This window comes from Melospiza melodia, chromosome Z, assembly GCF_035770615.1.
Source record: "Melospiza melodia melodia isolate bMelMel2 chromosome Z, bMelMel2.pri, whole genome shotgun sequence".
Lineage (NCBI taxonomy): Eukaryota > Metazoa > Chordata > Aves > Passeriformes > Passerellidae > Melospiza > Melospiza melodia.
In genome coordinates this window covers 60,403,134-60,419,760 of record NC_086226.1, presented here as the reverse complement: position 1 = coordinate 60,419,760, position 16,627 = coordinate 60,403,134, and the positions used below count along the sequence as shown (strand labels likewise).

General features: G+C 37.5%; 1 protein-coding gene across 1 annotated transcript in view; it reads left to right on the top strand.

The window, feature by feature from the left end:
• CHSY3 (chondroitin sulfate synthase 3) overlaps nt 1–14,962 on the top strand; it is a 144,570-nt gene extending 129,608 nt beyond the window's left edge. The window contains exon 3 of the mRNA XM_063180206.1: nt 9,183–14,962. Coding sequence (XP_063036276.1) covers nt 9,183–10,748 — 1,566 coding nt within the window. The 3' untranslated portion in view covers nt 10,749–14,962. The remainder of the gene's footprint in view (nt 1–9,182) is intronic.
• The last annotated feature ends 1,665 nt before the right edge of the window (nt 14,963–16,627 follow it).

The following is a 16,627-nucleotide window of genomic DNA, read 5'->3' as shown; positions in this document are numbered from 1 at the left end:
TAGCCTCAAATTCTAGTCTCAAATAACAGTACTATTAAAGACTCCTAAAACAATAGGAAAAACTTTTTGTGTCCCAATAATTGACTTCACTGATGGATAGTAGGTCACAGCATTTCCTTTCTGTAGACTATAATGATAAATATACTGGGAATAGTAAACTCAAATTATTGTTTTCACTTAGAATTTTTCATTTAGAGAGAAATGTGACCAAGTTGTGAATGCAGATAAATACTGCAGTTAAACTCAGCACTTAGATCTCAGTATTTGTAGCCCTAAAGCTTGATTTTTAATAGTTTGTGGGTTTTTTTGAGAATAATTAGAATTTAAAATGGCTTTTTCTTGAATTTTTCTTCAACATTTGAATGGGTGAGTTACTTCAAAAGTAAGGATGCTTAGGACTCTGTTTAGAAAGTCCTTCTAAGCTCCTGATGAGCAAAGTAAGATGTACATTTTCTGTAGTTGGTGACAGGTTTAGTAAGGCAGATGCACGCAGATTCTTCAGGAAGATTGATTTTTCTAAGGGAAGTCATAAATACCAGGGAACCCTTTGTGTCAGACTGCTGTAGTTTACAGGATGCTCATCTCCCAGCAGGAAGAATTATAACTTGCAAAATATCACTGCAGTATAAGGATTTTTCATGAGACAGGAGCCTCATACTCTTTATGGCTACTGTTGTTACTGGGGCAGGGCCATGCAGAGGGCTGCTTTCTCTTGCTCTGTGAAATTGTCCTCTCCCAGTGTTTCAGGATTACACATTCAGAGTGCTTGAAGCATAAAGGCTCTAGAGACATCACTTTTGTTATATTGCACTGCTGAAGAAAATCTCCAAATCTCCGCAGTTCTTTGTTCAGCGTAAGAGGTTTCCTGCATTGAACGTGGCACGTTTCTGAGTGGAGCAGGTCACTTCCCCTTGCCAGGCATGTGACAGGGGTGCACATGGTGTACTGGGCATCTGAACTGGTCTCAGCTGGTGTGACAGGAGTGAAGTCACCACGTGAAGCAGGCAGCACAGCCTCAGGCCATTACAGGGTGTTAGTTTTGTGGCTTCAACTTCGTTTGATTAGTGTGAAATGGGTCTGGATGGACAAAGATTCTCAAACATGTACAAGGGGATTTATCTCAACAAGTGAAAACCAGAAAGGATACATTACCACTGTTATTTTTTAGGAATGGCTCTAGCCAAGTGTGAATGAAATACTCCCAGGCATCTCCATACTATCATAAACCAAACTGTTCTCTTCTGTAATGCTGTGTAGAGTGCTGAGTATATCCATGCTAAAAAGTGTTCACCACACTAGCTGTCAGTATTTGGATGTTTTCTTTAGAAGTGTGGGGTTTTTTGTAGGAGGGAAAGCTTTGGGGATAAGGTAAATGTAAACATCTGAGCACTACTGAGTAGGAGTGAAAAGGACATGATTGTTGGTGTAACAAAAGGGAAGTTTCTCAGTAAAAATTCCTTCTGGGGTAATCCTGTAAAGTAGGGTGTGTTGCTAGTTCAACTGTGATACTACCCACAAAGTACCCAAAAAAAGAAAAATTTCTAGTTTCTATAGAATTTGTGTATGTGGAATCAGCATTTGTGGCATTCATGCACTTCAGAGAATAATTACAGTATTTAAATCTTTCGTCAGATACACAAATGTATGAGTCCATGCTTTAGAAAAGTTTATCATCAAACAAATATAAATACTTTAGGTCACAACACATAGAAACAATTCAGAAATTATGATTAGTCATCAAATAACTTTTCCATATTTTTTCCTTAACATAGACGTTAGAACTTGATATTTCTGTCTAAATATATAACCTTAAAGACTTTTTCCTGTTTTTCTGTTGTGTACATTGAAGGCTAATATTAGACAGACTTAATATTTCTGCCTCTATATGGCCAAATGTGTCACATAGTGACAAAGGGACAGACTATAAAATAAAAGTACTTACACACTTTGAATTACATGTATTCTGTAATAGAGTTAATTGTAACTTTCACTTAGTTTAATAAACAATTCCATAGGCGCACTAAGACTTTAATAATTCTTATTTTGCTAACAAAAAAATTAGTTTTTTAGTCTTATGGTTCAATAATTATTGTAAACTACCTTCAGGACTATGCTTAAGGGTAGGAGGTTGGCAAAATAACTTCCTTCTTTTGCTCCTTAAAGTTAATGATTAAGCATTGTTCTCAACTCTATATTTTAAAAGTTTGTGTTTTGTCAGAAGAAATATTGATAAATGCTCGGGTGCATTGCTGTGTATGAGCCTTCAGGAAGGTTTAGGGTCTTGCACTGAAGATGTGTTGGTATAAAAGATTATGTATTACTTTTATGGTCAAATTTTGCTATGTTTTTAAAATGTAGTATGAATTCTGTAATAATAAAATGTACATAAAAAACTAGAGTTTCTTACAGAGTGTACTTGATGCATGTTATAGCTAACTAGTAGACAATAATGTGTGTTCTTTTAACAATGGAGTATTTTAGTGGCTTGATACAAATGAAGAAAGAATTAATTATTGATTAATGTTCTTTAAATTTGTGAAATACCACTTAATAATAAATTCTTTGTCTATTTCATACTGTATGACACATGGCCAGGAAGGGTATTTGGTTGTAAGGGAGCTGAAGCACCCTTTGTGGCAGGGTACAAACCTTGGCAAGATCCAGTTTGGAATATAGCCCTGATGTTGTGGGAGACTTGGCTTCAAGGAGGGTGGATTGCTTCTTTACTTGACGTGTGGAAGCCGGAGAACAATTCTAGCCCTTGGAAAATTTTTTAGCATCAAGCTGTTTCCTAAGGAATCACACATGCACTGCCAGGATGTTCAAAAGTACATACATGCTGAGGATTGTCACGTGGATTGTCACCTGGATGGCAACACTACTGCGGTAAACCACCTTCTGTAATGAGGGAAACAATGGCAAAACTGAAGATGGCTCTGCCTGCTGGACTGCAGGGGTATTAGTTTTATGCCATGGAGGGCACGTTCAGCTCCCAAGACTCGTGGTGTAAACATTTAGCTGGTCCCAGTGCATTTGTTGGTGTCTCACTGTGTAAGCCACTGATGGCAGAACCTGCTTTTCTCTGCTGAGCTCTCTCAGTGACCAAGTATGTAGGAGCAACCACAAGTCTGAACATCACTGAGTTACATGAAGCTTAAGCTATGACAGAAAAATTAGTTATGCCTTTTCTGTGATCCTTTATCATCCTTTATCATCCAGAACAGGAAATGAGTCAGATCTTTGAAATAATAAAAACTGCTGAGTCAGCCATTTCCATTTCGCATCCTAGGGGAAAGATTGGAAGTGAGTAGGGGGCTGTTGTTTGTTGTAGCTGGAACTGTTATTACCAGCTTCTTAACCTGTCATCCCTTCCACCTTACCCTGGTGCTTGTCTTCTGAAGGCTGGTTTGTTCCAAAGAAGGGGCTTAGTGACACGAGGCAGTCCAAACCTGAGGAGGCTGGAAGACTAATAACTTCCCTCCAAACTGATAATTGCCCACTTGTACATAGCTTGTTATTGCTTCTCTGTTATCTAGTTCATATGCATTTCATGATTCCAGTCTTAATCCGTGTCTTCTCCAGGCTCATAGTATTTCTCAGAGCATCAAAACTGACCTGCCCATATCTGTCTTCTTGTCCAGAAACTTAGATTAACTGTTACTTAGTGTTGCATTTTATTATAGTACATATTAATAAGGCCATCCTAATGTACCTATAGTAATCTGAATTTTTTTAAGCACTCAACTTCCTGTTGTTCAGCAAAACAGTATCATCTCAAATGCAGTAGATTTACGTATCTTCCTCATACAGATGAAATGTCCCTTGAATTCACTGGCAGCAGTGAATAAATCTTCATCTTTAGCAGAGCTAAACTTTAAAGAGCAGAGGGAAGAAAGACCGGGAGTGATTCCTGTTCATCTTATTTCTACATTTATTAAAAGTCCCGTTTAGTTAAAATGGTCAGCAGTTTAGCACTCCCATGGATTTAAGAACAGCTCGAGTGAATGGAAAATTTTTATGTCTTCTCTGTTAAATATTGTTAATGCTCAAAAAAAAAATTGTGTTAATTTAAAAAGCACCATTGGCTTTTTTTTTAATATGTGATAGTCTTGCAATAATAAAGTTGGTAGGTTTGAGCTTTTGTGTATATGCAGTAAGAATCTTCCTTTTTTATTACATCAGTAAATCGCAGTGATTACAATGATTTCAGAACTTGCAATGCAAATTACTTTGTGCTTGAGTGTTAGCTATTGTATTTTTCTTCCACAATAATAAAACATTGCCTTTATTCTGATTTCTTTCTTATATTTTTTTTTAATTCCTGCTTGGAGTTCAGAGTTCCTCAGAGCATGATTAGATCTTTAGTATTTCTTGCCAACTTTTAGTTTCAGCTGGCATGGAAAAAGGCAAGCAGAAGTCCATGCCAACTCTTGTATTAGTTGTGCTGTAAGAAACATTCAGAAGACAGCAAACTATTCAGAAAAGTCACAAAGTCATGCAATGTGAACAGATAAAATGTTGGACCTCCAGGTATTATATTGAATTGAAGAGAAATTCTCCCATTCACTGCTTTCAGTGAACATAAATTGGTTGTATGATGTCATAGTAAATGTTCATTTGGCGAAATATTCTCTCTCTGGGGTAATTGGTAGAAGAAACTGAGGCGGGGTACAGGACAATAAGGTAATATTGTGATATATCTTCAACTAGAGCTGCAGGATTTCTGGATAGCAATGATTGTAGTTTCCCACTGAGCTGTTGCTTCACTCTTTAAAGTGATCCATAATTTTACCATCAGCAGCTTGCTGTGCCACTAAGATCTGTTTCTGAGTCTTGAGTGCATCCTTGTAAGTGTCATAGTTCTTTATGTGAGAAGAGGTGGTACCATTCCTAACAATTTTTCTTATGGTGCTCATTTACTCTTACTCCATGGATCTCAGAGTTGGCCCTCTTTGGATTTCTCTGTTTTGCCCTAGTTGTCTGTTTATTTAATGATCCAGATGTGTAATCATTTGGTAGCCTTGGTTGGTACCTTTGTACTTACATGATGGTTGATGGCAAACTCAAAATGACCTGGCCATGGGCACTCCCAGCCCAGAAAGCCAGTGGGATCCTGGGCTGCATCCAGAGCAGCGTGGGCAGCAGGGTGAGGGACGGAATTCTGCCCCTCTGCTCTGCTCTGGTGAGACCCCACCTGGAGTGCCAGTTCTGGTGCCCCCAACACAGGAAGGATGTGGGACTCTTAGAGCAAGTGCAGAGGAGGACATGAAGTTGATAAGAGGTACAAAGGCTGAGAAAGTTGGGGCTGCTCACTCCAGAGAAGAGAAAGTTGCATGGAGACCTCGCAGCAGCCTTCCACTATCTGGAGGCCTACATAAAAGCCAGAGAGCAACTCTTCAGGGACTGTATTGAAAGAACAAAGAGTAATAGGTACAAACTAAAGGAGGAAAAACTTAGGCTACAGGTTAGGAAGAAATTCTTTCCTGTGAGCGTGGTGAGACACAAACAGGTTGTCCAAGGGAGGTTGTGGTTCTCCCAACCTGGACACTGTTAAAGGCCAGGTTGGACAATACTTTGAGCAACCTGGTTTAGTGGAAGGTATCTCTGCCCTTGGAACTAGATGATATTTAAGGTCCCTACCAACCCTTAACATTCTATAATTCTGTGTTATCAGTTTCGGATGGGACGATACTGACAAGGTGCCTGGCCACAGTCTTCAAGATGCTGGTGTGCTATGGACATTACCATGTAATGAAGCTTCTGATTCACTCTAGACTTGTCCTCATGCTATTTGCTTTTCTTTTCATCATTGCTAAACCTCTGTGTGACACCTACACAGAATTGCATACTGTGTGGACTGGTACTGTTAGGACAGAGTCCTAACAGCTTACGCAGTTTTACCTTCTTCAGGCAGAGTTAGGATTGTGTTCCTCTTACGTACTTTGCATTTATCTATCTAGAATTTAATCTGGCATTTTATTACTTTGCTATTCAAAATCATGAAAACTTTTGCAGGAAGGTTTACTCTTACCATGCTGAATAATTTTAATTTATAGTCAATAAATCTTGCCACTTCCTAAACCCACCTCCTTTGCGCGATAATTTATAACTACATTTTTCAATTCAGACTCTCACACAAATCCATTTTCTGGGAAATTTAATCATCCTTCCCTTTGCCTTCTGGGCTTGACCATCTTGCCTAGAAATTTCAAAGCAAAGTTCGGATCAAATTGAATTGCTTTCATTTAGATGCTAATAAGTTGATTTGTAATAAGACATTTTTTCTTGCAACATTAAGAACAAATTTCTGTGCCAAGATTAAAGCAGGCTATCTTCAGGAAGTGTTGACACTTTCAGTGTCATGTTTGTTCTGTTTTCTCTAAATGAGGATCTATTAAGAGTTTCCAGTAACATACCTGAAAATGGATTAGTACAGTTTTGCATATGTGTGATAGTACTGCATTACTGAGTTGATTGAATTTCTTTTCATTGCTACTTTTAATCTGTTGTTGATTATCAAAACCAAAATCAGTATTATAATGGAGTATATCTTCTCTCCATTTTTTCAGTGGAGCATATAAAATAAACCCAGGCATCTGAAATTGGAATGTGTAAAAAATGCAGTATTTATGTCAACATAAATTTATTTCTGTTAAATAAGCAATGCTAATGAATGTTCTGTAAAGCTGATTTTGTAATAAGTCAAGGGTTACAGAAGAATTTGCACAATTGGGGGACAGCATTTAGCTTTGCAGCAATATGTCATCTGTTGCAAATCTTTTGGATAAAATCCATTTTACTACTTTACAAAAAACTTTCATGTACTTAACTATGAAAAATCACATACTTTAAATGTTAATGGTTGTAAATGGGTAAAGTTAATGGTTGTTTCATTTATACTCAAATAACATTGTTCATTAGACAACTTAGAAGAGAAAGTGATGCAAACCACCTGCCCTTCTTTCTTTTGTTTTCAACATCACACATTTTCCTAATTTTCCTTTAAGGGGTCTTTGCTGTGAAATTCTTGATGTAAAAATCATGCCTTCAGCTTTTTGCAGGAAAAGTGGACAATGCAAAAGCATAGCGTGTCACCTTGCAGAGCTCACAGCATACAATTTTAAGTAAAGCAGACCAGGAAGGAAGTGTAACTTATAACTGGAGAGCTGGAAATCTAGCCACATCAGCTGTTCTTTTTTCTTTATTCAAAATGTAAACTGTAGAGCGAGAAGAGAAAATAGTTTTTCCAAAGAGCAAATTCCATCACCCAGCTCTTTCCTAAACACTGTTTTCCTTTCAATCTCTAATCTATCTGTCCTGCCTGTGACCATCTCTAATTCTCAAGAAAGCCATATTTAAGTTTTTTCAGCACTGCTAGTTAAAACACTAACAGGCCTGATGATGTTGGTTCCTATTCTATGTATTACAAGGAAATCAGCCAAACTCTCATCTCATCTCATCTCATATAACAAGCAAACCACCCGCATTTCAAGACAGAACAAATGTTTTCAGAGAGCTTTAGGTAGGTTCTGTGAATAAGGGATATATGAGTAATGTTGTAACATTGTATGTTTCTTTCACATTCATTTTCACTTCAATATAACAGAGATAGCTGTTTTATCAGAGGCAAATTTAACATAGCTTAAGGTATTTATCAGAATGTGTCTGTTGCTTTTCTACATGTTATATGACTAACTTCAAAAATTTTAAACTGAGTGATAGTAGCAGCCATGTTTGCTCAAGCAGAGGCATTTGAGGTCTGAATGAAATGGGAGGGGCAGTCCAGAAGTTCTATATTAAAATTCTGTTTTTCTAAATGTGACAATGTTTATGTCTTGTACATGCTAATGAATATTACATAGCTTTTGTGATTCTTATCTTAGGAGTTATTAGGATTTAATTGGGAGTTATGGAGTTATTTTATATTTATTGCCCTATTCTTAATATTACTTCCAGTGTCAAAACTTCTGTTCTTGAAAGAGTTGAAGTAAAATGAGCTAATTTGAGTCAGATATACTGTGCAATCAGGACTAACCTCTCCTGATTTCTTCAGTGTATAAAAGACAAACTGCAATACCCATGTCAGAATCTGAGTACAGCTCAAGCTTAAAACGCATTCTTGAACAACATTTTCTATCTAATCAGTACATTTTCCTTATGTATTAATTACAGACCAATTTGTTTGCAGATTAAAAAAAATGAGCCTTTTCTCCTTTGTCTGCCAGTCATGGGAAATAATTCTCTGGAGTTAGTCGGTGTTAGCAAAGAGCAGCAGGTTTTAAATATATTTATGATATCAGTATTTTACTAGTTCATATGATTTCCCATTTAAGAATAAATACTCATCACATTAATAATGAGCTAAGTTGTCTTCTAGAGAGGAAACTGAGTCAAAGATAGTTTCATGATATGTTTAGTCAGCACAGAAAGTATCAAGGCCAGATGTTTTGGATGACTTGTCAGCCACAAAACATATCTCTTCAGTCTATCACAATTACTAATTTGACAGAAGTAGAATGTCTTTTCTTGCTACAGAAATAAATTGGAAATCACTATCACAATCAATTGCTTAATTGACATACTCTATTATATGTGTATCTTACAAAATGTATATTAAAATGGTTTTCTTTCAATTATTGAATTCTCTGTCAACATGAAAAAAATTTTTTTTGTTAAGGCCATTCAGTTTTTGAATGTTAAGCAGCACTAACTATTTGCATATATCAGTACAGTCAGCTTTTTGCTCCATAGACACAAATACAGGGTGCTCTTTAAAAAATTGTGAATGTTGCTAACCTTCCATTAAGGATCTGTGCTAACTGGGGTTTAGATGGAAGTGAAGTCAGTGGTTCATGCATAGCACTTATGAACTCCTATCACCCACAGACCTATGCCTATGCATTTCCCTTGGTTCTGCAGCCGAACAAAATGAAGATAAACCAAATATAATTGACCTTTTCTTTAGACAGTGGACAATATTTGCTTACTGTGGACACTACTGAAACTCAAACCAAAACAATGTAACTATTTTCCACTGAATGCTTTGAAACTCTATGCCTAAAAATAACCATGGTCTATAAGAATAGGTAATGATACTAGTACCAATGTGAGTCCTTTTTCTGGGTAGAAGACATTCAACTTAATGTCTCTTTCCCCCTGCACCCCTCTCTCTCTCTTTGTAGATGCAGCAATTGTTCCACGAAAACTATGAACACAACCGCAAGGGTTACATTCAAGACCTTCACAACAGCAAGATCCACACAGCCATAACACTTCATCCAAACAAAAGACCTGCCTACCAGTATAGGCTGCACAATTACATACTGAGTCGCAAAATTTCCGAACTGCGCCATCGGACCATCCAGCTCCATCGAGAAAGCGTCCTGATGAGCAGGCTCAGTAACACTGAAATAAATAAGGAAGATCAGCAACTGGGAGTGGTGCCGTCTTTCAATAACTTCCAGCCACGGGAAAGGGATGAAGTCATCGAGTGGGAGTTCCTGACAGGAAAGTTTCTTTACTCAATGGCGGAGAACCAGCCACCCCGGCAGAGCCTGAGCAGCGTCCTGCGGGCTGCACTGGATGATACTGTGATGCAGGTCATGGAAATGATAAATGAGAACTCCAGATCCAGAGGAAGACTCATTGATTTCAAGGAAATACAGTATGGGTACCGCAGGGTAGACCCTCTGCATGGAGTAGAGTACATCCTGGATTTACTGCTTTTGTACAAAAGGCATAAAGGAAGGAAAGTTACAGTTCCAGTGAGACGCCATGCTTACCTTCAGCAATTGTTTAGCAAACCTTTCTTCAAAGAAGCAGAGGAGCTGGATGTAAAAAGCTTGCTGGAGGACACCAATGGTGACACTCAATCTTTCTCTTTCCTTTCAAATTCTTTAAAGATTTTTTCCTCGTCATTCCAAGGCACCAAAGACACTGGGGGACAGAGTGACAAGAAAATACATATTCTTGTCCCTATCACAGGGAGATTTGATACTTTCTCAAGATTTATGGTTAATTTTGAGAAGACTTGTCTGATTCCCAAGCAGAATGTAAAGTTGGCAATAATTCTCTTCAGTTCTGATTCGGGCCCAGACTCTAGCAAACACATAGAGCTAATGAAAGAATACAGCATGAAGTATCCCAAGGCAGATATAACCCTGATTCCGATGTCAGGAAAGTTTTCTAGAGGTCTGGCTCTTGAGATGGCCTCATCTCACTTTGACAATGACACTTTGCTGCTGTTCTGTGATGTTGATCTAGTATTCACATCTGACTTCCTCCAGCGATGCAGAGATAACACTATTCAGGGAGAACAGGTTTACTACCCTATCATCTTCAGCCAATACGATCCAAAAGTAATATATGGAGGCAACCCTCCAGCTGACAGTAGTTTTGTTTTCACAAAAAGAACTGGATTTTGGAGGGAGTATGGATTTGGAATTACCTGTATTTACAAAAGTGACCTACTTACTGCTGGTGGATTTGATACCTCGATTCAAGGCTGGGGACTTGAGGACGTAGATCTCTTTACTAAAGTGATAACATCTGGTTTGAAGGCTTTCAGAAGTCAGGAAGTAGGAGTTGTCCATATTTTTCATCCTGTTCAGTGTGACCCCAACTTAGATCCGAAACAATATAAAATGTGCTTAGGGTCCAAAGCAAGTACATTTGCCTCTACCATGCAGCTCGCTGGACTCTGGCTACAGAAACATTTGGGTGTCAGGTACAATTGGACTCTCTTCTGACAACTCAGCCTATTTGGCCTTTTTAGGGGAGTTTACCTCATTGCTGTTATTTGATTTTGCTGTTGTAGTTTTAAACTCCCTGCCTGTAGTCTTCCAAAGACTGTTGACCTCAAATGGGCTGACTCTGCTGTTCACTGACGTTTCTTATACCTAGTGAACTGGTGAGGTGAATTCCTTCATATTTCCTTTATTTGAAATTCAGTCTTGTCATGGAAATCACACAAGCCCATGGAGCATATTCATCACAAGGGACTGTATTAGAAGAATGTTGTCTTTCAGTTTTTGGATTCAGTATCATCTTTGTTGCATTTCTCAGATTTGATGTGATACAAATATTTACTGGTGAAGGTACCACAAAAGTGCTTTATGCTTCTTCTGGGGATGGAACTCTCTAAGATAAACTTGAGTTTTATAATTTATATGAGGACTTATATGTATAAACGCTACTTTCCTTCATCTTTAGAATTTTTAAAGTAAATGAATAACTATAACTGTACCTTTATTTTTTAAAAAAAAGAGTAAAGCTGAGGAGCTACTTGCAAATACAACTGGTACTGGCTACCAAGGTCCTTAAATGTCTTATTATTAAAACAAACTCCTTATTGTTATTCAGTCAAAGTGTAAATGAACTTTGTTTTCACAACAAACAGGATTTAATCAAATGCTCATCTACACTTTGAAGATTATTTGAGCCAACATCCTTCATTTGCAGGCAAGAAGAAACTATGACTCAACATGGTCATTTATTGTAAAGTGCAAGCATACAGTGTTCTTACTTTGAAACACATAGGATAAGTTGTTCGTTCTCTTTTTAGAATGAGTCTCTAATACATCATTTGCTTTTACATTCCTTTCATAAGGCTGCACATCAGTGTTAAAAGTTAAAGCTCTAGTTTTTGTTTTTCATTTTCATGAATATTGGTACTCAGTAACAACTTGTTGTTAAAATTAGAGTAACTGTAGAATAGTTATTTAAGTTTCAAAATTTACTATTGCTGGTCAAAGTTCCTTGCCAATATATTTATATTGTGGAGGTTATAAGACTGTTTTCAGATTTATTTCTCCAAACCACCTGAAGTTGCCATATTGTGGATTCATGAAGTAAAGTATTTAATACCAACAGGAGAAATGACAAAATTAATTTCTGTATTTTAAAGAAATGTTTATATAGGGATATATATGTGTCTGTGTGCGTGTGTGTATATCCCTATATATATAGATATATAGAGAGAGTAATTTCAATGTTCCACTTTTCAGTTCAGGCAGTGATTTTCTACAATCATTGGGTTTCTTTTGCCAGATGCTTGGAGCATTTCATGCTATACTGTGGTAAGAGCTTAGAGACATTCAGGAAACCATCAGAATTTAGCTAAACTTAAGTTATTACAGTGTGTACATCAATAAACTCAGTACCCTTGATTTCAAACTGCATTTCAAACTGAGCTGGGCAAGAAAAAGTGGTGAGTTTTTAGCTGTAACTGACTGCTTCTGTGTTTCCTTAAAAAAGAAAGCCAACCAAAAACCCCTCCAAACCCCCCAAAAGAACTAAGTGATTTGAATTCACTGGCACATCTGTTTGTGGGAGGAATCCAGGTTATCCTCTAAGGTTTGAAGAGGGTATGTAGGTCAGTTAATGTCTGTTATCTGTGGTTCTCTGTTCTGGAATTACCATGCAAAGAAAAAGGCAACCTTGACAAGGACTGAGTAACTTCAGAATTAAAAGACTGGCCATAGTGTGCTCTAAGAAAGGCCATTTCCTTGCCCTGGAAAGGCAGGAGGTGAGAACAGAGACTGTAATTCATGTTTGTACCAGCCCTCCTCAAGCAGAATTCCTGGGCTGTTATTTTCCTGGAGGCTCCTGCCTTCCTAGCCTAGCACTGTTAACTCAAATGTATGACAAAAGAAAAATTCACTTTCAATTTATATTATAATTCTTGGAAATTACTCTTCAAACTGAGTGCAGAAGTCACGCTTTTTTCCTTAAAAAAGCCAAGAATAAGGAACCTGATATATTTTAAAAATCTCAATTAACCAATGCAACTCAGATTGTAAATATCAAAACCTGATTGCCTGTTGATAAATATTTGTGATGATTTCATAAACAAGAAAAAACCTAATGACTTAGAAAGATATCTAAGGAAATCATTGTCTGCTGGGATGTATTCCAGTGTTTATTCGAATTACTTAACTTAGTGGCCAGAAAGTATTTGCTCAGCTCAAAGTAAAATAGTAGATTAGAACAAGCAATGAAACCAATCATTCAGTGGGGATAAAGATGTATACAGAGGGCTTGCAGGATCAGGTCCTACACAATATAAGCAAAATGCTAGCATTTACCAGTACAAATATTTATTTAGTGTCTTGACTGATTCATTTGTTTATATGATGAATTACTTTGTTAAAAACCTGATTATAAATGTTTATTATGAAATATTGCGTTTTCTTTTGAAATAACTATCCTGAGATAACTTGAGAACTTGTGTTAGTTTGTCTAAGGAATAATATGCCTTCTAAGGAGATCACATTAAAAGAAAAAAAAAAAGCACAAAAGTGTTAGAGTAATGTTATGTATGTATAGATTAAGATGGGAATATCTGTGTTAATCAACTGTTTGCTGTTCTAATCTGAATCATAATCTTGATTGTAAAATGAAATTTCTATGTGTATAATGTCCCTTTGTAAATGCGTGACAAGTGAATTCACAATAGAACATAACAATCGATTCTTCCCCAAACCTCCTTCCCCTGGGAATAATTTTCCTGGCTACGTTGTTGGGAAGTGGGTTGTGAACAGCTCATACTTTGGCTTTTCAGACACAACCATTCTTAAAAAAAAAATAAAATCTCAGCATTCACTACTCAGAAACCTCAGAAATCCCCAAACCACTGCATCATGGCATGTTTTCCCAGTTGCAGTGTTTAATTTAACAGAGCATTTGCATCTCCTGGATGAAGGAAAAACATCATGTTGGGCTCTCTGGGACTTGATGAGTGTACCCTGCATCAGGGTACTGGCTCTCAAGCTGAAGAAAGGCAGAAGGCCAGGGGGAGGTGTGAGGCTCAGCCACGGGAGTTGGCACCTTGTGCCCAAGTCACCCCTGTGCTGCCACCTGTGCTGCCCACGGCCTGCCATGGAACGATGGGTTGGCAGCTCCAACAAGCACAGAAGAGCTGTGCTTGCTGCCACCCGCTGCTCTTAAGAAGCAAAAGGGCCATTTTAATCAGGAAGGAATGAAAGGAGGGTCTCAAACTGGGGATTCATTGAGGGGGGTGGCAGGTTGTCTTGTGCAGATCATGTTTCTCACTGTCCCCAGGTAAAAAGACCCTGGTCTGACATGGCTTCCCTCTGTTTGCACTCCGAGGGCTTTGAAGGAAGGGGCAAAATCTCATGGGGCTCATGGGCCTGCATCATGTACTTGGGTCCTACCATACCATGGAACATATTGGGGGAAAAGGTGCCAGATGGTGTTCCCAAAGAGCAGTACAGAGAGAGGCACCTTCTGCACTCTGCAAATGCCAGCTGTGCACAAAACTGCCTTCTGCAGCCTTTGCTCTACGGTGTGCTTGATAATAGTTCAAGATACTTCCCCAAAATTACTATAAAGTGACTCCTAGGAGTGTATTGCACATTCTCTGTAACTGGGGAGTTGCAAGCAGCATGAGTTAAAAACCACTTTTTTTTAATCAGAGGGAAATAAACAATTTAAAAGTCTTTTGATGTCTTAACTAGTCACTACAATTACTTAAGATGTAGTTTCCTACATCAAACGTTTTGCTCCAAAAAATGATGCCAGCTTTAGGGCACAAAAAACCCCCCACACGTGTAGTCTATATCATATTTTCCTGCAACTTGAAATCAGTTAAAATTTGTGGGAAAAAACAGGGGTTAGAAATTGATGAGTTGCTGACAGAGGAAAAGACTTAGGTTTCTGCTGTATTTTTAAAAGATAACCAAATCAGGAGAAAAAAAATCTCTGTGTTAGATACACACAAAAATTAGCCATGATGTTAAGTAGTGATAATTGTGGTCCTAAAATGCAGCAAAATGAGATGTTTCCCTAAGTCTAACTATTTAAAATTACTGAATATCACTGAATATCTGTTATACATCTGTAAGTACTGTGTAATCTATTTTTAATCATTAATTTCTTAGAATAATTTAAATTTTCTTCCATCAGCATGTATTCACTTGATTAATAAGATTACTTGTCATGACTCACTCTCAATTTCCTGTTTTTCTTTTTCTTGGGTCTCCCCATTTGCAGTATGTGTTGCTACAGAATTGAAACTTTTTGAGCTAGTATATGATATTTCTATTACAGTTTTATGATTTCGCTGCCACACAAAACTGCTGAACTAGAATATTTTAGTGAATAAGTTTCCAGGCCTACTTCAAATTGTTTCCATTTGCCTGTCGCTGTAAGTTAAAAGTGTTCTAAATATTATTACTTCATTTCTTCCTCTGGTCTCCTTCATACCAGAATTACACTAAAGCAAGGAAAAGCAAAAGCTTTGCAATGCTTAAATCTAGGAAAATTAACATAACCAGGGGATTTGTGTGATCCCTTTTTTTTTCCCTTTTCTTTTCCTTTTTTGTTTTGTTTTGTTTTCAAGTCTTTTATCTCAAATTTCAGAACTTTACTTAGCAGTTCTGTATTTTAATAAAAGAAATAATGGTTATTAAGATGTAAGGCAGCACATATATTAACTTCACTCTACAAACTGTCATTTTAAATCTTTATTTTCCATTCACTTTATTATTCAACAGATGTCTTCTATTTGTAGGGACTTTAAAGATAAATTAAAAGCATCCTTGCTGGTTCAGTATTAACCTAGTCTTAGTGGAGACCTTAACCATGTAGGCAGAGATCCAGTGATGTAATCTATACTGCAGGCTGCTGATTCAATAAAGATATTCCTAAAAGACATGTATTCTAGCTAACATTGGTGCCAAACAGTTTTACTTAGAGCAGGTAAATTGCCTTTAGGTGATTTCTGTAAAAAAAAGGAAAAAAAGAAATTTAAAAAAATTTAAAATGCTTGTGCTTGAGATTACTAACAATGTTATTACTGGTTATTTGGGAAGCCTTTATGACTTGCTCTCGTTCTTGATTAGGGTAATGTGGAGCAATAAATTATTCTTATTTTTCACATCTATCCATGCACTGTTGGCTAAAGGAAAGAAAAGCAAATCAACTGCTTTGGAGATGATGGTCTAACTGTGAGTGACCAGAGGGAGAACTGCTTGGTGTAGTTCGACTTGGAAACCAAAACTGAGACCTGCTACCAGGTAAGGACAATTTCAGGATAAGGAGTAGCAGCCTGAGTTTGTGCAAGGCATCATGGTGCCTGGGGATCCACCTTAATGCTTAGTGAGTGATTGCCAGGAGCAGGCACTGTGCAGTCTGCGTGCAGTGCTACCAGCACTTGAAGAAAAAAGTGAGCAATGCAGTAAAATGTGTTTCACAGGTGACAGGATAGATAGTAAGTATGTAGATCCAGAGAGCTGTGTATCTTTTCTTATTTTAGGAGAGTGGAAGATTAAACATCTTTTAAAGAAGACCTCTGCTTTACTTTCTTCCTGAAAGCTTTTCCCCTTGTACATTCCACTTGTACATGCAGAGAGAGGAATGCTGGGGCAGTCTGGAGCAATATGAAAACTATATACCTTCCACACCTGATTTGTTCTGACCAGCAAGCGCATGTTTTGGAAGCGATAGCTGAGCTGGCAATTCTTAGTCCCTCTTCTTCTCTTTTTAGATATGATGCACTTTATTATTATTTAAACTAAATGGGATCTTTTGCAGCTTTGTGCCACAGATGCTTTAGTGCTTTGTGCCTAAAGATGCTTTAATTTTCCATTGTATCTTCATATATTGA